At 44.9% G+C, this 23,250-nt stretch overlaps 1 protein-coding gene across 1 annotated transcript; it reads right to left on the bottom strand.

Annotated features, from left to right (window-relative positions):
- Positions 1-1,206: 1,206 nt before the first annotated feature.
- LOC309562248 (uncharacterized protein) lies at positions 1,207-20,428 on the bottom strand (the record flags this gene model as incomplete). The annotated part of the gene is made up of 2 exons (XM_082266368.1): positions 1,207-2,112; positions 20,408-20,428. The coding sequence occupies 2 exons, from the start codon at positions 20,426-20,428 to the stop codon at positions 1,207-1,209; spliced, it is 927 nt and encodes a 308-aa protein (XP_082122494.1).
- Between the last annotated feature and the right edge of the window lie 2,822 nt (positions 20,429-23,250).

Here is a 23,250-nt window from a genome sequence, read left to right as displayed (position 1 = left end):
GTTGCAAATTCAGCCATACAGATTGTATGGCTGAATTCCCATTGCATTTGGACCAAAGTCACACAGGACCCTTTTTTTGGTCCGCACCAGAATCGGATCACATGGGTGTTCACACTTATGCGATCTGATTCATGTCCGAATTGACAGTTCGCACTGCCATATGCGAACCAATCTGGGGGTGTTGTTAACTTTGTATTGACGCCCCCAGCGATTCGCATATGGCAGTTTGAACTGCCTGCAAGTTGAGTGCGATGCGGGAACCCGCTGCGGATTTGCAGGGTTCCCGCATTGCATATTTGTCAACCGGCACGAAAAGACACAGAACTGCAATCTTCTTATGTAAACAAGGCAGATCGCCGTTCTGACAGGAGGGAAGGGATGGAATTTGAGTCCCTGCATAGCATTTCTTCCCCTATTAACTTCCACAGTTTAGAAAAACACCGGCTAGGCACACTGTTAACCCTTTGATCGCCCCTGATGTTAACCCCTGTCATTAGTACAGTGACAATGCATATTTTTAGCATTGATCACTGTATTAGTGTCACTGATGCCCAAAAAAATGTCAGTGTCAGAATGTATGCTGCAATATCGCAGTCCCACTATAAGTCACTAATTTCCGCCATTGCTAGTACAAAAAAAAATTGCATAGTTTGTAGACGCTATAACAAACCAATCAATATACACTTATTCAGATTTCTTTTTTATTTTTAACAAAAAATATGTAGTAGAATACATATTGGCCTAAATTTATGAAGACATTTGATTTTTTACAATGTTTGTTATTGGATATGTTTCATAGCAAAAAGTAAAAAATATAGTTTTTTTTTTTTTTAAATTGTTGGTCTTTTTTTGTTTATAGTGCAAAAAATAAAAACTGCAGACCCTCAAAAGAAATCTCTCTTTGTGGGGGAAAAATGGACATACATTTTATTTGGGTACAGTGTTGTCAGTTAAATTAACGCAGTGCCATATCTCAAAAAATGGCCTGGTTAAATCTTCCGGTGGTTAAGTGGTTAATACAACTTGGTCACCAGCCCATCGTCAAGCTGCGATTAGAAACTCTACAAAAATATATATTAAAGCTTTTATATTTTCCTGCATTTTTAATTGTTTCATTACTGATACAAACTTGGATACCTAAAAAAAAAAATAAAGTAATAATTATTTTGATGCAAACAAAAATCTGAAAAAATCTGATAGAAACATTTATTCAGAAGTATCTGTTTGTGCCGTTGGGATGCTGATAACTGGGATTGTAGTATGAGGGGCTGTAAAGGTACCAGATGTTTTTGTTTGCTTTTTGCCAAATTCATGGACAGGACTTTTTATTTCAGGATTCCCAAGCATTGGAGATGACCATGATGAATTTATGACGTGTGAACTCACGTTGTCACCTTGTTGTTGTGTTCTGTTGTCTTGTCTGGGAGAAGACATTATCTTCTCTGCTTGGTGAGTCTGGATTTTGACTCCCTGTGGATGTATTTCCGCTGGCAGGGAACTTTGTCTTCCTTTTCTGGCCTCCAATACCAGGGGTCTCGTGGTAAGAGTGTTGGGAGAATTATCACATCTTTTCCCAGATCTTGGAGAATGTTTCAGAAGGTGAGACTCTACAGCTGGAAATAAACTGCCAATCTCTGAAGAGCCTTGTTGGTGTCCTGGTGGCGATAGAGGTTTTGAGATAGTTATGTAGCTCCATCTTTGCATTTCCACCACACTGTTCGGCCTTGGCATGGATGATCTTGCACTGCTTGAACCAGAAGGCTTTGAGACTTGCTGTGGCCTGGAATGGGAACCTCGGTCATAGTCTACTGTCTTCTTGGGGTTGACTCCATTTATGACTGTTCCCAGCTGACTAAGCTGAGCCCTTTCCTCCCAAGCCAGGCCAGGTTTTGGGCATTGTTTGCTTTCCTGCCAAATCTTTTTGACTTCTCTATACCTGAACTGTCTGTCTGTAGGCTCTTTCTCTTCCCTCACTAACTCAGCCTTCTGTTTTGTCCCATCTGAAGATAAAAATTGTATATTAAACTTCACATTAGCCGACAATGACCTTTTAACGGTTTTGTTCTTTAAAGTGGAAGAGGGTGACTTAGTTTGTCTGTTAGTCATTAGGTCCTTGGAGTATTTGCATTTTTTTGTTTTGCTAGAAAATCACTTAGACCCCCAAACTATCTATTTCTAAGCAGAAGCCCTAGAGAATCAAATGGGGTTTTGCAATTTTTTTATGTCACACGGTATTTGTGCAGTGGCTTTTTCAAACGCAAATTTTTGGGAAAAAATGCACATTAATGAATTCTAATGTACAAAAACACAATGTAATAGCCATTTTTTTTAATTGTAGCGGGGTTAAACATGCCTAAAGACACTGTTTGATATGTGGGAAGGAACTAGGCTCCCTCTAGTGGTAGCTGCATGGAATTTCCTGGGCTGTGACTTCCTTTTCACAAGATGAAGAAACTACATCTCCCAGGCTGCTTTGCAAGATCCAGGGTGCACGGCTGCACCGCACGGCACTATGGGGGAGGTTATTTAAAGGAAGAGAGAAGCGCGCGAAGGGGGGGGGCCTTTCTGCGCTGGACTCTGAGGAACCAGCGAGCGAGAGTGAAGGACTGACACTGGATATTGGGCCAGAGCCTTTTAGCCTGGAGGGACGACGTGGAACCGTCCCATCTCAAGCACGAGGCACATTCCTGGAGGTCATACTGCTGTTTGCCGAGACCGGAAGTCATCCGCCAGAAGGACCCCGCGCGGCTGGCATATAGCCAAAGGACTGAGACCGCAGTGGAAGCGCGCGAAGGAGAAACTTCTGTTGGTGAGAGGGCACATGCCCAATAACTGACTTTATCTGCTGAAGAGACAGTTTTATCTACAGATAGCGGTAGCGCAGCAGGAGGTGATAAAACCCCGGGGTTTATCACCATACTCTCTCAGGAGACTCATAGACAAACAATAAGGTCTGTAAAGGAGTCGCCAGAGGCTTATCTCTCCCGCAGAAGTTATTGCTCAGTTACGCAGACACCCTGCGGTGACAACTAACAGCTCGTTGTTTTCTCTCTCTTGATCTTTATTCCTAATCTGGATTACAAATGAGCTCTATTCAATAACCTTGCTAGCGAAGATCAACAAGAAAGAAGAGAACTCTGGGGGAGGGACTCAGATAGGCCCACCTACCTGGTACTGTGTCTAGCCTTAATGCAGGAGGAGTGTGGGGGTATTCTTTTACCTTTTTAAAGCTGTTTTAAATAACCTTTTATGGACTTGTATTGTATTGTATTGTATCTCCCCTATTCAATTTGATATATAGTAAACTAAGTTTGGTTAATTACAATCCTGTGCGTTGTTCCATTGTGTCACCCAGAAGGACTACCATTCAAGAAGGTAACAAGGTATTGTTGCATAGTGAAGTATTGTATTCCAATCTGTGTATCCATTTGATAGTCCAGTCCTATTCTGGGTCAGTTGTGCCTGAGGAGGGATCGAGCCAATTTGATTGGGTTGTTAGGCAGGGTGTAGACCCAATAATATAATCAGCAGCTCCTGCGGGGGTGGTGCTACACGTGGGGGCTCGTCCGGGATTTCTACAGTCCTGCAACACAACCCTCTCAGCCCCAGAATCCCCTCCCACGCAGAAATGGATCCTGTCGCTGCTGCTGAGTGGTGCAAGGAAGAGAATGTCATAGTGGAAAATGGCCTGGTGGTTGAAATCAAGGGAGAAGCCTGGACTGAAGAAAAGCTCCTCCCTGTTTTAAGGGCACTATCCACAGACAGGAAATTCTGGGTGATTGACATAAAAACTGACACCACTGCCCCACACACGTATGCACTGTGTGAGTGGAGGAAAGGGGTCCCTGATTATTTCAATGGAAACAGTGTAAAAACTATTGACCAAACAGAACTTTTCCTGATACATCCAGGAGTTCCTACTGCGGGTCCCTCATCCACCACCCATGGGGTATCCAGCCAAGAAAAAGGTGTCCAAGAAGGGCATCCTGAGTCATCACCTTTGTCGACTTTTAGCTCAGAACTGTGTGCTGTTCTTGGGGAGATTGTGGCAAAATGTAGCAGGGACTCCTCGAGCTATCTGATGACTGGATATAGGAAGCTCCGGACATTCTCTGGGAAACAGCCTGTGCCTTCAGCAGAAGATGGGTTCGAAGAGTGGCTAGATACCGCCACTCAGGCTTTGGAGGAATGGGAGGTACCAGAACAGCACAAGAAGCAGAGGATCACAGAGAGTTTAAGGGGACCTGCATTAGAGGCTGTACGTAATCTAAAGCTTAGCAAGAAGGACTGCACTGCACAGGATTATTTGGACATTCTGCAAGATGTGTTTGGTCGGACGGAGAACGCGGCTGAACTTCTCTACCAGTTGGACCACTGTTATCAAGAAGAGGGGGAGAAGTTGTCCGAATTCATTAAACGTCTGGATAGGATTATCCACCAGATTCTGTTAAAGAAAGGAATAGACCCCCGGAAAATAGATGAGACTCGTGCACGACAGGTTCTGAAAGGGGCTCAACCTTTAGATCCCATTGCCATACTGTTACGAACTCGTCGAGATGGCGGCATTCTAGAATACCCCGATCTGATTCGAATGGTCAGAGAGGAAGAGGTCATGTTGGACAACAAGAAGAAAAGTCGGCAGTTTGACTCAACTGCCCGGGTTGGAGTGATAAGTGTGGAAGAGGGTGACTCTCAAGTTGAACTCCTAAAGACCCAAGTGTCTCAGTTGATAGAAATGGTGTCCATCCTGACTGGTCAGGTATCCACTCTACCCAAGGGGAGTATATCGGAGAGGCCAGATGAACCTGTTAGTCTCAGCACAGATCCAGAGCCACGGTCTGTAAGATTGTTAACTTGTTTCAACTGCGGGGGAGTTGGGCATGTTAGAAGGGTATGTCCCAGCTCAGGAAATGCTGCCGCGAAACCTCGCGAGCCAGCGGGAAACTTCAGAGGACACCGGTGAAGGAGTCAACCGGGTGTCCGCCAGTCTTAAGGGACTCCAGAAGTGGTGCAGGATCAGGGAAACTGAGTCAGGGGGTCAGACCCAAATATAACACCCCCAGTTCTAGACTCCGGGTTACTGAGGGAAGGAAAGTCAATGCACACCGGATTCGGCGGGGGCCTAGATCAAGGAAGAAAAAGGAGAAGAGGGCCAGGGTACAGAGAATTGAATCAGATAACAAGGCTACATCAAGAGAATTCCCAACTAACTTGGTCGGGCCCTCCCCAGTGGTCTCGGTTCAGGTGGAAGGAATTTACACAAGAGCCCTCCTTGACACAGGGGCCCAGGTGACTCTTTTGTATAGAGATTTCTATGATAAATATCTTACCCATCTACCTTTGCAGAAGTTGGAAGATCTGGAGATATGGGGTATTGGGACCCAAAGTTTTCCCTATGACGGGTATCTGCCAATCAAGTTGACCTTTGATCCATCAGTGGCTGGTGAAGCGGAAACCTTCGACACCTTAGCGGTGGTCTGTCCTCGTCCACCCGGGGCCAACAAAAGCTCTCTCATCGTAGGAACAAACACTGACCTGGTAAGGCGCCTTCTGATACAACTGGTCCAGGGACAAGATGCTCAGGCGCCAAGGATCCATCCCATGCTACGGCAGGCCTACCAACGATTAGTGTTGGAGCAAGAGACCCCCGCAGAAGGAGTTGGACGACTCTGGAAGCTGGATAGAGCAGAAAAGGTCTTACAGCCAGGAGAGGTGGCCTGTTTTAAGGCTTCTGTTAAACTCACATGGCAACAGCCGGGTCCCTTCATTATCTTTGAATCAGGTCAAAAGGAGAGACAGAGAGGGATAGAAGTGATCCCTGAGGTGATCCCTTTGAAGGTGTTACAGGAAAACCGTGGAAGGGTTTTAGTGAGTGTCAGAAACACCTCTATTACACCAGTGAAGGTACCGGCCAGAGTGCTCCTGGGCCAAGTCAACCCGGCTACCCCAGTTGCCCCCATTGATTTCAAAGAAAAGGAACAGGGTGAAGCGGTTATAGAGGAGCTTTGCTCTGGAAACGCTGCCCTCCCGCCGGAATGGGTGAAGAGGGCCAAGGCACAACTTGCTCGATGTAGGGAAATATTCTCTAAGGACGAGTTTGACGTGGGATGTGCCAGGAGCGCCACTCATAAGATCCGCCTGAGTGAGGACAAGCCTTTCAGGGAGAGAGTCCGGCGAGTCCCCTTAGGTGACTTAGAAGATCTACGTCAACAGCTGGCAGAGCTCAAAAAGATCGGGATTATCCGAGAATCCAGGAGCCCGTATGCTTCCCCGATAGTGGTAGTCCGGAAGAAAAATGGATCTTTGAGGCTTTGTATCGACTACCGAACGCTGAACAGAAGAACCATCCCAGACCAGTATACCACTCCTCGAATCGAAGATGCCCTACAGAGTCTGTCAGGGGCGAAGTGGTTCAGTGTGATGGACTTAAAGAGTGGGTATTATCAGATCCCCATGCACCCTGAAGATCGGGAGAAAACAGCCTTCATCACCCCTGTGGGGTTCTTTGAGTTCAATCGCATGCCTCAGGGGTTGTCCGGGGCCCCTGCTACCTTCCAAAGGCTGATGGAGAGGACCGTTGGAGATATGAATTTGATAGAGGTACTGGTATATTTGGATGATGTTATCGTGTTTGGCAGAACTTTAGAAGAACATGAGGAGAGGTTGGAAAAGGTCTTGAAGAGGCTACATGAAGAAGGTCTGAAACTTTCTCCTGAGAAGTGCCAATTCTATCAGTCCTCGGTCCATTACCTGGGCCATATCGTGTCTGAAGAAGGGGTGGCCACTGACCCGGACAAGCTGGATGCTGTTGCTTCCTGGCCGAGACCCACAAATGTGACCGAACTCCGGTCATTCTTGGGCTTTTGCTCCTATTACAGGAGGTTTGTGGAGGGGTTCGCCCAGATTGCCCGACCCCTAAATGAGCTCCTGAAGAATGAAGAAGATGATGTCCCTGAGTTGGTAAAGCCGGCGAAGTCCACCATAGGCCCCCGGAAGGCTAAGGAATCCATCCAGGATCAGTGGACCCCGGAATGCGAAGGGGCCTTTGTCCAGCTGAAGGAAACCCTAACCACTGCCCCTGTGTTGGCCTATGCGGACCCCACAAAACCATATGAACTGCATGTTGATGCCAGCCGAGATGGGCTGGGGGGGGTACTTTATCAGGAGCATGAGGGTCATCTGCGACCTGTTGCCTATGTGAGCAGAAGCCTACTGCCTGCTGAAAGGAATTATCCTACTCACAAACTTGAATTCTTGGCCTTGAAGTGGGCAGTGGTTGACAAATTGAAAGACTACCTGTACGGAGCTGAATTCATTGTCAAGACAGATAACAATCCCCTCACCTATCTGTTGACTACGGCCAAGCTGGATGCAACAGGACATCGATGATTGGCTGCCCTCTCTAGCTTCAATTTTAGCCTGAAGTATCGGCCAGGAATCGGAAATAGGGATGCAGATGCCCTATCCAGAAGGTTGCATGTTCCACAGGAACCTGCGGAAGAATGGACTCATTTGGCTCCAGAAGGGGTGCGTGCCCTATATCAGGGAACTGAATTTCGATCCCGAGGAGGGTCAAGAGCAGAAGAGATTGGGGTTTCGGCTATCGGAGTACCCAAATGCTACTGCCAGGTGACCCAAGTTGAAGGGGAGGGTTTGCCCCGGCTGTCCAAAAGGGACTTGCGGAAGGAGCAGTTGGAAGACCCTTTGGGAAAACTTCTCTTGGAAGCCCTGGAGATCCAGAGCCCTGAGTTGCTTCTAACTGACTCCCCTCAGGGGGCCCGTCTGTTGCATAGAGAGTGGACCCGGTTACAGATCAGAGAAGGAGTGGCCTACCGGAGAGGTCCATCTGAAGATCTGGAGGAGAAGTGGCAACTGTTCTTACCAGCTAAATACAGAGAGGGAGTTCTGGCCGCTCTTCATGATAATCATGGCCATCTGGGGCCCGAAAGAACCTTTCAGCTTGTCAGGGACAGGTTCTACTGGCCTTGTATGAGGGCCGAAGTTGAAGGATACTGTCATTCTTGTGTCCGGTGTATACAGAGGAAGACTCTGCCACGTCAAGCAGCCCCAATGGGCCATCTACAAAGTCAGGGACCCATGGAGCTGGTGTGCATTGATTTCCTTTGCTTAGAGCCTGATCTGAGTGGCCAGGGGAATGTCCTTGTGGTAACAGACCATTTTACCAGATATGCTCAAGCATTCCCAACAAGGGATCAGAAGGCCTCAACGGTAGCCAAAGTTCTTGTAGAGAAGTTCTTTGTACATTATGGGTTACCACAGCGCCTCCATTCTGATCAGGGAAGGGACTTTGAAAGCAGACTGATCAAGAGACTGTTAGATATGTTAGGCATTCAAAAGACTAGAACCACTCCCTACCATCCACAGGGGGATGCCCAGCCTGAACGATTTAACAGGACTCTTTTGGATATGTTGGGGACTTTGAGCTCAGAGAAGAAACAGCATTGGGGCAGGCACGTAGCTGCCATTGTGCATGCCTACAACAGCACTGTCAGTGATGCTACTGGATATTCCCCTTATCGGCTGATGTTTGGAAGGGAGGCTCGGTTGCCAGTGGATTTGGCCTTTGGCATTTCGCCTGATCATACCTCTTCAGCATCGCATAGAGGATATGTGGACCGACTGCGGAAGAGTCTGAAAGCGGCCTATGACAAGGCTCAGGCCACATCTGATCAACGTGGACTGCGGAATAAAAAAAATTTCGACCTAAAAGTTCGGATCCATGACCTGCAACCAGGGGACAGGGTTTTGTTGAGAAACTTGGGTGTCCCGGGAAAACACAAGTTGGCAGACCGCTGGAAGTCCCAACCTTATGTTATCTGTAAGCAACTGCCAAACCTTCCTGTGTACCAAATTCGGCCTGAGGGAAGTGTGGGTCCATTGAAGGCTTGGCATCGGAACCATTTGCTGCCTCTCTCTGAAGCGGTTCGTATGCCCCCTGTGGAAGACTTGTCAGCGGCCCCTTCGACTTCTCGCCGGTCCAGACCAGTTACCAGATCTCAGACGATGCTCCCAGATGAGGGAGAGGGAAGTTCTCCATCTGAAGATTTGGAAGATGAAGAGGAGGTACCCGACTGGTTGTGGTCATCTCAGTTGCCAGAACCCACACCTGCCTCCCTGTCTTCGTCTGACTTGGCTGATAGAGGAGCCTTTCGGGCAGAAGCCCCTGAATTCATACCCTTTCATATGCTTCCAGAAGAAGCAGCTGAGGATGAAGATCCTGAGGAGGAGGTTGCACCCTTCTCTGAAGAAGAACTGACCTCTCTTGAACCATCAGGTTCCTCTGTGTTGGAACATGAGGAGGGGGACATTGAAGAATCCTCAGAAGTGCCTGATCCTAGCACCTCTGAGAGCATGCCTCCACGGGAACAGAGGGAAAGGAGAGTCATTCACCCACCTAAGAGACTGACCTATGATCAATTGGGTGAATGTTCGGAAGAAGCTGTTTTTACCTCCAAAAGATCTCCTGACCAGCCTAGTTCCTCCACTGTAGATTTGGTGGGGGACAACCCTAGCTCACCCCCAGGCACAACTGTACAAGCCACCCAAGTTTTGGGGGGTCTGTGAGAGATCATGAGAACAAAGTATTGAAGTAGAAAACGTTTGCATTTAAGTTTGTACATAAGGATATTGGGTTTGGCCATTATAATAAGCACAGTTTTTGATGTTCACAATTTGGTTTACTTTGTGAGTTAATGTTTGTGCACATTTTGTTGCTCTGACCTCACTATATGTTTTTTTCTCTTTCTCACCTTTTGATGTTTTTTTTTTCAACACAAACTTTAAGATGTAAGTGTTTAAGAAATTGCAAAGGCACATGTGCTTTTTTAGAGGAGCACTATATAAAAGCACTAGAAATCAGCACTATATTAACACTGTAGAAATCACTTATTTGCTTATTAATTGCACTTTATCGTTTTACTGTTGCACTGCTATTAGAATACAAAATTGGATATATTCAGATTGACTTATTTCAGCAAAATGTTAATGTTTTTGTTGTATAATGCCAACCTATGCACTAGGGTACATACTGTTGACCTCTTTGGGGACCAAAGTTTCTCAAGTGGGGGGAGTGTGTAGCGGGGTTAAACATGCCTAAAGACACTGTTTGATATGTGGGAAGGAACTAGGCTCCCTCTAGTGGTAGCTGCATGGAATTTCCTGGGCTGTGACTTCCTTTTCACAAGATGAAGAAACTACATCTCCCAGGCTGCTTTGCAAGATCCAGGGTGCACGGCTGCACCGCACGGCACTATGGGGGAGGTTATTTAAAGGAAGAGAGAAGCGCGCGAAGGGGGGGGGCCTTTCTGCGCTGGACTCTGAGGAACCAGCGAGCGAGAGTGAAGGACTGACACTGGATATTGGGCCAGAGCCTTTTAGCCTGGAGGGACGACGTGGAACCGTCCCATCTCAAGCACGAGGCACATTCCTGGAGGTCATACTGCTGTTTGCCGAGACCGGAAGTCATCCGCCAGAAGGACCCCGCGCGGCTGGCATATAGCCAAAGGACTGAGACCGCAGTGGAAGCGCGCGAAGGAGAAACTTCTGTTGGTGAGAGGGCACATGCCCAATAACTGACTTTATCTGCTGAAGAGACAGTTTTATCTACAGATAGCGGTAGCGCAGCAGGAGGTGATAAAACCCCGGGGTTTATCACCATACTCTCTCAGGAGACTCATAGACAAACAATAAGGTCTGTAAAGGAGTCGCCAGAGGCTTATCTCTCCCGCAGAAGTTATTGCTCAGTTACGCAGACACCCTGCGGTGACAACTAACAGCTCGTTGTTTTCTCTCTCTTGATCTTTATTCCTAATCTGGATTACAAATGAGCTCTATTCAATAACCTTGCTAGCGAAGATCAACAAGAAAGAAGAGAACTCTGGGGGAGGGACTCAGATAGGCCCACCTACCTGGTACTGTGTCTAGCCTTAATGCAGGAGGAGTGTGGGGGTATTCTTTTACCTTTTTAAAGCTGTTTTAAATAACCTTTTATGGACTTGTATTGTATTGTATTGTATCTCCCCTATTCAATTTGATATATAGTAAACTAAGTTTGGTTAATTACAATCCTGTGCGTTGTTCCATTGTGTCACCCAGAAGGACTACCATTCAAGAAGGTAACAAGGTATTGTTGCATAGTGAAGTATTGTATTCCAATCTGTGTATCCATTTGATAGTCCAGTCCTATTCTGGGTCAGTTGTGCCTGAGGAGGGATCGAGCCAATTTGATTGGGTTGTTAGGCAGGGTGTAGACCCAATAATATAATCAGCAGCTCCTGCGGGGGTGGTGCTACATAATAAACTATAAAAAGATGATTTTCCACTGAATAAATAGATACCAAACACCCGTTGAATAGCTACAAACTACAGTACTTAAAAATCTCCATAGTTGAAACTTTTAGACCCCAGATCTCTCATCTGCCCTTAAAAGCATCTGGTCAAACTGAGATGAGTTTGATCAGATCCTGTTAAGCTGGTAATGGTTTGAAAACCTCAAACCAAAACTGGAAAAATATCCTGGTCGTTTCCAGTTTCATAGACCATAAAGATGATTGAGGAAGTTTTGGTCCTCCTTCATCTCTATGGTCAGCCGGTGGCTTCAGTCTCTGGCTTCCTGGTGGAATGGGAGAGCCCAGAAAGGCAGCGGAAGGTGGTGGGGACCCTTTCCACCACATGTAAAAGCAATTAGATTGCTTTTACATGATTCAGCATTACCGGCTGAAAAGATTGATACTGATGTCATGACTGCAGCTGCAGCCATTGCCCTGGTATAATCACTTCAACCCGAGGGCGTATGGGTACGTCCTACAGGAGGGAAATGGTTTAAGCTGAATTCCAAGTATGGTTTTTATTACATGGTTACATTGGATAAGTAGCATCGGTTACATTGAAGCATTGTAAGTATACTTATTCCATACCTATGGGACTGCTGTGGAAGCAGAGAATCACAATATACTCATTGCTTTTACAGTGTTCAACATTATTTTCCAGGTCCAATACTGAGCATTCGCTCTTTTGCATAGTGAACAAGGGATGTTGCTCACTCAGCACGGCTGCCATTCACAGAACACTGTTTATTTTCAATGATAATAAGGCGTTCTCGGATTGGTTCAGTGGAGAGGTAGGGTGCTGACATCATGATCCCCACCTTGTCAAGTCAGAGAATGCCTTGTATTTATTGAAAAAACACAAGGTTTTCTGTGAATGGCAACCATGCTGAGTGTTTACTATGCAGAACAGCAACCAATCGGCACAGGACCTGGAAGACCACAGTAAACAATGAAGTGGCGGAAAATACAACAGTAATTCTCAGCTTCCACGGCGGTCCCACACCTATGAAATATTGCTATTACAGTCTGGAAAATAGTTATTTGATCCCCTGCAGATTTTGTAAGTTTGCCCACTTGAAATTAAGAAATGAAGGGTCTATAATTTTTTTTATCATAGGTGTATTTTAAATCATACAGACAGAATATCACAAATAAATCACATGATACAAATGTTATAAATTGAGTTGCAGTTCAGTGAGTAAAATAAGTATTTGATCCCCAAGCAAAACATGACTTAGTACTTGGTGGAGAAACCCTTGTTGGCAAGCACAGAGGTAAGACAACGGCTTGGGGGCCACAATGTATTGCACTCGGAACAAGATTAGAGATTTTTTTTTGTATAAATTGTGGTGTCTCTTTTGCAGACTTTGGATAGAAGTAGCAGGTGCAGAAAAATTGGGCTTTGGGTGTTGGTGGTGCCTTCACACTGTAACCCTGTGGAGGTATTCTTGATTAATGCAAGAATTGCCTTGCTGTAAAGAATTGAAATATGATGGCCCCGTCAAAAACAGTTGTGGAAAAATTGGTCTTTGGTGGTGCCTTCATCCCACAACCTTCTAGAGGCAGAATAACCTGCTCTGGCAGCTGCAGTGGACTGCGCACTAGTGTCAACTTGGGTCATAGAGGATGAGGATGGTTTAGTAAGCCAGTCCACCACCTCCCTTGCATGCTGTGGCGGGATAGCATGGGCAACATCACTAAACAGAGGAAATTATGCTTTGTCTGAGGACAGACCATGTCCACCTTTGCCTGTGGACACAGACACTGCTGGGCCCCTCATAGTGGCATGGGAACATCTGCCTCTCCTGGTTGGCCTTCCAGACATGATGGCAGGGGAGGGGGGGAGAGGATCTTATTACCCACATTTAATAGAAACTGGGAAATGTATGATTGTATGCACTTTATTGAATGAAAAGTGGTGTTTGGTGCACTTTAAATTGAGGACTGACGCTGACAGAAATGAAAAAACTATTAAAAATAAATAAATAAATAAATAAAAGGGGAACACCAGCGTCACAGTCAGAAAACTCTGGCTGACAATTTAAAAAAAAAGGGAGCAGGCAGGGGACAAAAAAAAACATGCAGCTACCAAAAAAATAAAGGTGTATAAAGCACTGTATATAGCACTAAAACACTGCACTACACTAACTCTACACTCAGAGTCACAATCAGTGAACACATTAACTCGCTAGTAGCAAACTGAGCCCTGCTCTATCTATCTTCCACTCCAACAACGCACTGCAAAAGCTTCCCTTGGAAAGGATCCTTTTATAGTGTGGGGTGGGACTATAATCACTGAGCCGTGATTGGATAAAGTCATCATCACTTTGTCCAATCAGGGCTCTGACATTGCTCTGTGCCCTTATCAGTAAAGCGGTGCAACACTTCATCCAATTAGGGCCCTAGAATGCACTGTGCAGCACGCAGTGCATTGTGGGTCACTCGGCGAGCAAAACATCTGCCAAGCACCCCAAAAATGAAGGTGTTTGCTGAACAGGCTGAACTTTCGCTCGGCCCAAACCATTCGCCTAACACTCACGATAACTAATTACCAATAGGTGTGCAGTTAGCATCCCTCTGTGATATCCTATCAGTACCAGAATGCATACCGGCGATGTATAAGTACCTTTAGTCTGCACTTATATAAAAAAAATCAAAAAAGAGCTTTTAAACAAATACAAAAATGAAGGAACACTATCATCATTTAAATGTTACAAAGAATGTAATAGAATATGTAAAAAGGAAATCAAGGATGCAAAAATTATAAACGAACGACAGATTGCAAAAGATAGTAGGACAAACCCCCAAAAATTCTTGAAATATATTAACAGTAAAAAAATCAAGTTTGAGCATGTAGGCCCTTTACAAAATAATCTGGAGTGGGTGACTGGGGACAAAGAGAAGGCAAATTTATGAAATACTTTTTTCAGCTCTGTGTATACAAAGGAGCATGGGGGAGCTCATAACCATAACGGGGATGGTATTTACACAGCCCTAAATGATACATAATGGCTCAAAAGTGATATGGTCTAGAAATATTTAGACAGAATAAAGCACCTGAACCTGGATGGCATACACCCACGGATCCTAAAAGAATTGAGCTCTGTCATTTCAAAGCCATTGTTTCATTTTTAGGGACTTTTTAATGGGACTTTTCATTTGACTAGAATAGTACCACTGGATTGGCGTAAGGCCAATGTGGTGCCTATATTTAAAAAGGGATCACAGTCTTTATCAAGTAACTATAGACCAGTTCGTTTAACTTCTAAAGTCGGGAAGATACTGGAGAGTTTAATAAAAGTCTACATAGATGAGTTCTTGCTGGAAAAAGTATTTTACATAACAGACAGCATGGTTTCATGAAAGACAGAAGTTGTCAGACAAATCGGATTTCTATTTATGAGGAGGTAAGTAAAACCTTGGACAGAGGGATGGCTGTGGACGTAGTATACTTGGATTTTGCAAAAGCGTTTGACACAGTTCCCTACACACGGCTAATGTGTAAGGTAAAGTCTATAGGCTTGGAAAGATCAGTTTGTAAATGGATAGAAAACGAAATACAACTAAAAGTGTATTCAGAGAGTAGTGGTTAACGATTTTTATTCTGAATGGTCTAAGGTTATCAGTGGTGTACCCCAAGGTTCAGTGTTGGGACCCTTACTTTTTAATATCTTTATAAATGATATAGGGTCTGGGATTAAAAGTACCATTTCAGTCTTTGCAGATGACACCAAGCTTTGCAGTGGAATAAATTCCTTACAGGATGTCTCCAACTTACAAGTCGACCTCAGTGCACTGTTTCATTGGGCAACTTTGTGGCAAATGAGGTTTAATGTTGATAATTGTAAAGTTATGCACTTGGGGGCTAAGAATATGTATGCATCATACATACTAGGGGGAGTGCAACTGGGGGAAGTGAATGGTGAAGAAGGATCTGGGTTTTCTGGTAGATCAAGCGCTGCGCAAACTGTTGGCGCTACATAAATCCTATATAATAATAATAATCATAAGCTTATTAATAGCATGCAATGTCAAGCTGCGGTTTCCAAAGCAAGCAAAGTCCTTTCTTGTATTAACCGAGGCATGGACTCCAGAGAGAGATATAATTTTGCCCCTGTACAAATCATTAGTAGGACCTCATCTGCAATATGCAGTTCAGTTTTGGGCACCAGTTCTCCAGACATCGGGGAGCTGGAGAAAGTGCAGAGAAGGGCAACCAAACTGATATGAGGCATGGAGGAGCTCAGTTATGAGGATAAATTTGAGGAACTGAATTTATTCTCTCTTGAGAAGAGGAGATTAAGGGAGGATATGATCACCATGTATAAATACATAAGGGGTCTACATAGTCCCATCTGGGGTGTTTGAAATCTTGTCTCTTTCAAGCAGGGACTTTTTACAAGCGCTTGCCAAGGTGAGTATGAAGAATAAAAGCCTTAGAAATTCCCTTTCCTCATGCCTTAACTAATATGTGTGGCAATCATTATAAAAAACAAGCCCCAGTGGCCTAATGGATAAGGCACTGGCTTCCTAAGCCAGGGATTGTGGGTTCGAGTCCCATCTGGGGTGTTTGAAATCTTGCTTGTCTCTTTCAACCAGGGACTCTATACAAGCGCTTGCCAAGGCGAGTATGAAGAATAAAAACCATACCGCTTCTATTGAAGCATAAGGATGTTCAAATGTTGAACAGAGCTTTCTCAAAATGTATTTGGCAAGGCAAACCCCCGCGAATCTTGCTGGAAAAGTTGCATTTCCCGAAGAACATGGGGGGGGGGGCTGGTCTTTCGAATGTTAGACTGTATAATCTTGCATGTTTGTTGAGGTATGGGCTGGACTAGCTTGGGGAGGGAAATTGTTACACTAACAACACTTTGGAGGAGCAAATAGCTCATCCTCTAAATTTGGCGGGAATTCTGCATAGCAAATTCTCATCTTTGCCAAAAACTATACAACAACATGTTTTGCTAAGAGATACTTTTATAGCCTGGAGGGAAACCCTCCAGAAATTACATGTTCCACTAGGCATTTCAAAGTATCTATCATTGATGGGAAATCCAATGTTTCCCCAGGCAAGGGACCATCTAGCCTTTGAATATTGGAAATCTAAGGGCTTGGTGAAAGCATACTCTTTGATACAAATGGAAAGCGGGACCTCCAGACTTAAATTTAAATCTTTTCAGGATCTTGCTGCAGAATATGATCTTCCTAAATCTCACTTCCTGGCCTACCACCAAGCAACTTCGTATATATCTACATGTACGCCAAGCCTGTTAGAGGGCTTTCAACATACAATGATTGACACTCTGATACAACAGAGGTCCTACTCAATATCCACAATATTTAAATTATTGCAAGATGAACTGCCCCCCCCCCCCTCTACAGCTAGAATGTTTGAAAAGTGGCATATCGATTTTCCTGGATTAGAGTTTTCACATCTGATACTTCAGGGCTATAGGCTTATCAGGACAGTTACGGTGAACGAAATATGGAGAGAGACTCAATTTAAATTTATTCATAAAGCCTATATTCCAGCCCTCTTCACAAAAGATAAGAGAACTAAAGCTATATGTCCTCTCTGTAAGTCAATCAGGCCCACGCTGGCTCATAGATTTTGGCACTGTCCTAGAGTGATTCCATTCTGGGATAGAGTAGTGCACTATGCCAATGCGGTAATGAATACCGACCTACGGAAATCTCCGCATCTTATGCTATTCGGAATAAACTTGCCAAATAATACCTCTCAGGCAAACTTATCATCCACTGTCCCGCCGTGGATACATCTATGTTTTTTGGCGGCTAAGAGGACCATCCTAAAATCATGGATCCAGCCTAGTCCCTCTACTCTATCTGCTCTTAAAAGGGAGCTTTGGTCATTATTGCATAAGGAACGAACGGATACAGTTTTACAACATTATATCTCCACAAAAACATTCTTTGACAAATGGCAATCCTTTATAGAGCAAGAACTTGCAGACGTGGACATTCAATACTTTATGAAACCTTTCAGATACACGGACTGGTACTTAAAAGCAGAAATAGAACGAACTTTGGGAAAACTAAAGATAAGTGATTCGTAGGCCTGAATAATGCAACCACCTTCTTGTTTAAATTGATTTCCCGACTTATTCTCTGCCTATATTAAGGTATTATATGGACGTATGCAGTGTTGACGGACCAACATTTTAGGATATATATGGGAACACCCATCTCCAATAGCAATAGTAAAAAAGAAAAATTAATCAATCGGACCAGCCCATGTTAATATGTTAAGATGTTGAGAAACGATATTCTTTCCCCCTTTTTTTTTTTTCTATTCTTTATATTACTATAGAGCATAGATTTTGATATTATGATTATTCTTCTTTGTTATGTTTGTATGACTTGTTGGCTATAAAAAAATTTTTTTTATAAAAAGAGATTTAAAAAGGAAAAAACAAAAAAACAAAAAGGAAAAAAAAAAAAAGAAAGAATAAAAGCCTTAGAAATTCCCTTTCCTCATGCCTTAGCTAATATGTGTGGCAATCATTATTAAAAACAAGCCCCAGTGGCCTAATGGATAAGGCACTGGCTTCCTAAGCCAGGGATTGTGGGTTCGAGTCCCATCTGGGGTGTTTGAAATCTTGCTTGTCTCTTTCAACCAGGGACTCTTTACAAGCGCTTGCCAAGACGAGTATGAAGAATAAAAGCCTTAAAAATTCCCTTTCCTTATGCCTTAACTAATATGTGTGGCAATCATTATAAAAAGTCCCCATTACAAAAACAATCTTATAGGGGAAATCATTCTCCTTACTTTGATGATGAGGTCGATCTAGAAATATGTCTCCTTATAATTACAACCAATCCCAACCTGGGCCGAGTCATCGTTGGGATTTTCCCAGAGAAAATCAAAACAGGAAGAGAGGCACCAGAGGGGGGAGGCGCAAAAGGAAAAAGACAACGAACCTAACTCAATCAGGTATATTCAATCTAAGTAAGGTCCAATTGTCAGTTTGTTCCCCCTAGGTCCATGAACAAATTTAACACCTTCATAGATATTCAAAAATTTATAAGGAAAATTAATGTTCAAAGATACATCTTGACCAACCCTCGCCCAATTACTTCACCAACAATCATTCCACAGAGATTGTCCATTCCGGATTGTCTAACCCTTCATTATTTAATCCCCCAGGGAAGATAGCACCCTGCTGTCACAGTTTTTAGGGATTTAGTATTAAAGGATTTGGCTTCATTGCCTCTTAACCACTTGCCGACTGCCGCAAGTACATTTACTGCGGTAGTCAGCCCCGTGCAGGCAAAGTGACGTAGTACTACGCCGCTCGCTCCCAACGTTCTGGGGCGCACTCCCGCGTGCCCCCACCGCCGCCGATGACCTGATTGGGTTCAGAACCGATCAGTCATCAGGTCCAGGCCAATGATTTTTGGCCTGGACCTGTTGACCGGTCCTGCCCAATCAGATTCCATGCTGAGCCTCTGTAATGTAAACACAGGCTCAGAAAAGACCAGCTCTCCCCTCCCATGATCCTTTTTGGATACATTGAGAGGAGAGAGCACATCTAACTGTGAGTACTGCACCAAGCACACATACACACACTTAGATAGGCACATTTAACCCCCGATCGCCCCCCCCCAGTTAACCCCTACACCCCCTGTCACAACACACACTGTATACTGTATATAGCATTTTCCTATATACCTGTATAATTGTGATTTGTGACCAGGTGTAGCGCTTGCGGCCCTCCCTTTTACACTTAAAATACCCGCCACCCCCCCCATAAAGATTTAACCCCCTGATCCCCCCTGATCACCCCAGTTAACCCCTTTCCCCCTGTCACATTGCACACTAATACAAACGTAATATACTGCTTTTCTGTATTTTGTATTAGTGCGATTGTGGCTTGAGTTAGAGCTAGCGACTTCGTTTCTGTCCCAAGTAGGTTTAGAGTCCCCGCCACCCCCCTAATAAAGATTTAACCCCCTGATCACCCCTACACCCCCTGTCATAACACACACTGTATACAGTATATAGCATTTTCCTATATACCCGTATAAGTGTGACTTGTGACCAGGTTTAGCGCTTGCGGTCGTTCCTTTTATCCTTAGGATACCCGCCACCCCCTCCCAATAAAGATTTAACCCCCTGATACCTCCTGACCCCCCCTGATTACCCCCAGTTAACCCCTTCCCCCCTGTCACATTGCACACTAATACAAACGTAATATACTGTTTTTTTGTATTTTGTATTAGTGCGATTGTGACTTGAGTTAGCGCTAGCGAATTAGTTTCTGTCCCAAGGAGGCTTAGGGTCCCCTCCACCCCCCCATAAAGATTTAACCCCCTGATCCTCCTCTGATCACCCCCAGTTAACCCCTTCATAGCCCTGTCACAGTGTCACTTTTATAGTGTAAGAAGAAGCAGCTTGGTATGTATATTGTCTTGTCTCGTATGGCGGAGATCCAGGGGAGATCTCTGAGTTGAAGCTTTTTCTTAGGAAGCGTCAATACAACCGAAATGCCTCCTTGGTTCTGGAGAGAGATTATGGGAAATATTACTCGCCTGATCCTTACCAGAACTGTAAGCAAGGCATAGCAGTTAAGATGGTCATAGGGCTGAGGGATAGTATGGGTTCCCTGGTGAAGTCTAGATCAGGGATCCTGGAGATCTTCAGGTCATATTACACAGACCTTTTGGGAAAAAAGGACCTTAATCGGGACAGGATGCAAAGCTTTCTGGATTCTACTCCAGGATTAGGTATATTGCCTTTGATGGATTTGACAAAGTCAATTTCAGCAGATGAGGTAGTTGGTGCTATAGAAAAGCTGGCTACCAAAAAATCAACTGGGCCAGATGGGCTGACAGCTGAATTTTATAAGTGTTTTAAGTCCATTCTGGCTCCCTTTTTAGCAGAGGTTTATAACAGCTGTCTAGAAGAGGATTCGCTCCCTCCCTCCAGAGGCAATCTGCTGTGATTCTTCTGTCAAAAGGTAAAGACCCCTCAATGTGTGAGTAGCAGGCGATTTGTTGTCCAATCATCAGCACTGCTCGGTCCAATGCAGAAGTACCTTTTTAGCAGTTTTAGCCATCGGGGAGGCTTGGAGCAATGCAGGGCTGCTGGATGGAGAAAGTATTTGCTGACATTGGATCAGGCGAAGACTTTTGATTGAGTCAATCTGAGTACCTGTATTTGCTACTTGGTAGATATGGCCTGCAGGGCAAGTTTATAGATTGGCTGAAAACATTATATAAAGGAGCTGAGGGCTTCCCACGTGTTAATGGTTTGGTTGGACAGCCTTTTGAGGTTGGCTCTGGTGTGCACCAGAGGTGTCCTTGAGCCCCCTGCTATATGCATTCGCAATTGACCCCTTCATAAGAAAGTTACAGGGTGGATCATTGTGCGGGTTACCTTTGGGCATTGCTGGTGTGCTGCCTTTAAAGGTCGCGGCCTATGCCGCTGATGTGTGTGTTATTATCTCTGGGATGAAGGAGGTGCAGGAGGTGGTCTCTGTGATAGAGCAGTACATGGAGGCTTCTAGCTCTAAAGTTAACCATGAAAAGAGTGATGATTTTTGGATGGGCGAGGAGGGTGAAAGCTTCGACCTTATGAATGCCTTCCCAGAGCCCCAGCAGGAAATTAAAGTTTTGAGCATTAAATTTGTCCTGGTGACTATGGTCATCGAAATTAGGAAAGCAGGTTGGAGGATGCCAATGCCAAAGACTTGATCAAAACGTACCTGATCCTTTTTATATGTCAGCTTTGTCTGTATCTTGCCAGAATCTCTCTATGCAAGGGCATAAAGCTGCTTTTTCCAACTGTTATGGGGAAATAGGCTGAACCTGATCAAACACAATGTAACTTACCTGTCCAGGCGGGAGGGTGGCCTAGGAATGGTCAAACCTATAGTTTTCCTTTCTCTGCTCCTTTTAAAGTACAATCTTGGTAATATGTTAGCAGAGACTCCACCGGATTCTGGGTTTTGGGCTTTGTTGTAGTGTGTCATTGGCCTTAAGGGATTGCCCAGGCTCCGTAATGAAGGAGGGGTTGTGTTTAATCAATTTGGGAATGCCCCCTACAAATAACTAAAATTATAACTGTGGCACAAATACTTCCCCAGAATCTCTGATGTCTGCTGTATGTGCCACCAGGACACTGGCACATTGATACATATTTAGTGACAGTGCCCAGTGTTGCAAACATCTTAGAGAGATCCATCGCATTATGGTGGCGATCTCGAGTCTTCCTCTGGAATTTACTCCTGCTCACTATTTACTCTATCATTCCAAGTACCTAAGCGCCTATATTTTAAATTGTTAGATATGCATATAGTCAACATAGTCTGATTACTTGTCCCTGTCTGTTGGCGGACAACCAGTCATTTTTGCAGAATGGTTCTGGTGCCTGACAAAATCTCAACCATGGAGGAACTAATCCATACTTTTCAGAACAGACACATCCAATTTCATAACACCTGGTTCTTTTGGATCCACTATAAAACCACAAAAGAGAATGCTGCTCACATGGTGTGACTGTGTATACGGGAAGGTCAGGTACTGTTGTTAGAGGGTGTGACGAGACCAGTCTCGCCACATTGCATTGGAGGAGCCTGGTTGCCCGCCTGCTGCCTTTGGACTATGGACCAGACTTTAAAAGACTTTGACTCCCTGGCAATTAAACTGTATTCGTGGGGTCTGAGTGCCATTCACCGAATAATGTGCACTCAGACCTGAGCTATCTGGGGATATGTAACATGTCTATGTTTAGTGTATAAAAAGTAACTTTATATATTTTAAAGCAGAATACTGTATTTGGGTCCCCATGCGTGCAATGGAGTCTCGCTGTGAAAACTAGTTCTAGCTGCAGAGAGAGAGGGGGGGGGATTGTTTCCAGCAGCCCCCTCCTGAGGAATGTCTACTGATTAACTGAGACTATTGATAAACATGTTAATGAGCTCACCTGGCTGTCTACTAAGGGAGGAAGCCAGGATGCATTGTGGGGATGTTTTGCTTCTGGGAGTCTGTAATGTGATACATGTCTGTTTGTGTTACAGTGTTCCATTTGGTTCCCTATGGGAGTGTCCACCAGGTGGGAGACCTGTATAAATACAGGGGCAGGTAGCCCTCAATAAACATACCACTGCTTGACCTTCCACACGGAGCTTTGTCTCGTTCTTGGGGGGATTCACTGTATGCTGTTGGAGACCGATTGCTAGGAATGTAAGCTGATGTATGCTTCTCCTGTTCGTCTGCTAGCAGCTATTCGTGAGGTTCCAGGTTGGAGTGTTATATTGTATCAAGTTCGGGAGTGTGATCTCCTGCAAGTAGCTGTGCCTGCTCTCTCAGAAAGGGGCATATCGCCTAAACGGATTTTAACCCCTTGTCTGCTGAAACGGTCCGTTACATTTGGTGGCAAGCGGCGTGATCGTTCCTACAGCCAGAAGGACAGCTACAGGAGACACCATTGCTCTGGATTTTACAATTGAGGGCAACGCATGTCCCAGTACAACGACCCTGACAGCACCAGCATGGAACCAGCAGTGGAGTTCGATGAGGGTGCCATGGATGACCGAGATGCAGTCCGTAAAGGCATCTGGTACCAGGCATCTGGGCATTGTGGAGTACCAGCGGGGTGAAAGACTCCCCAAGGAAGACCAGCGGTTGCAGAAGCGTGTAGCCCTGCGGATGCCCTTCCTGGGGGAGCAGCCCCGGGAGGAATGGGTAAAAGAATTGGAGCTCCGGGTATGGCAGGAGATGTGGCTGGAGGATGCCTACCAGGCGCTGTGGTGGTGTGTTGCACAGTACCTGCCCTGGACAGCCGAGCATGACAAGCCAGAGGGAGAGGAGTTTGATGGTCCTGGCTTGTTATGGGAGTCTTTTTCAGAGCTGGAATTTGGGAGCCCTACACAAGCCC

Source organism: Pelophylax lessonae (genome assembly GCF_965119305.1).
Source record: "Pelophylax lessonae genome assembly, chromosome: 8".
NCBI classification, from domain to species: domain Eukaryota; kingdom Metazoa; phylum Chordata; class Amphibia; order Anura; family Ranidae; genus Pelophylax; species Pelophylax lessonae.
Note: the sequence above shows the minus strand (reverse complement) of the source record. Positions and strands in the feature narration are given on the sequence as shown.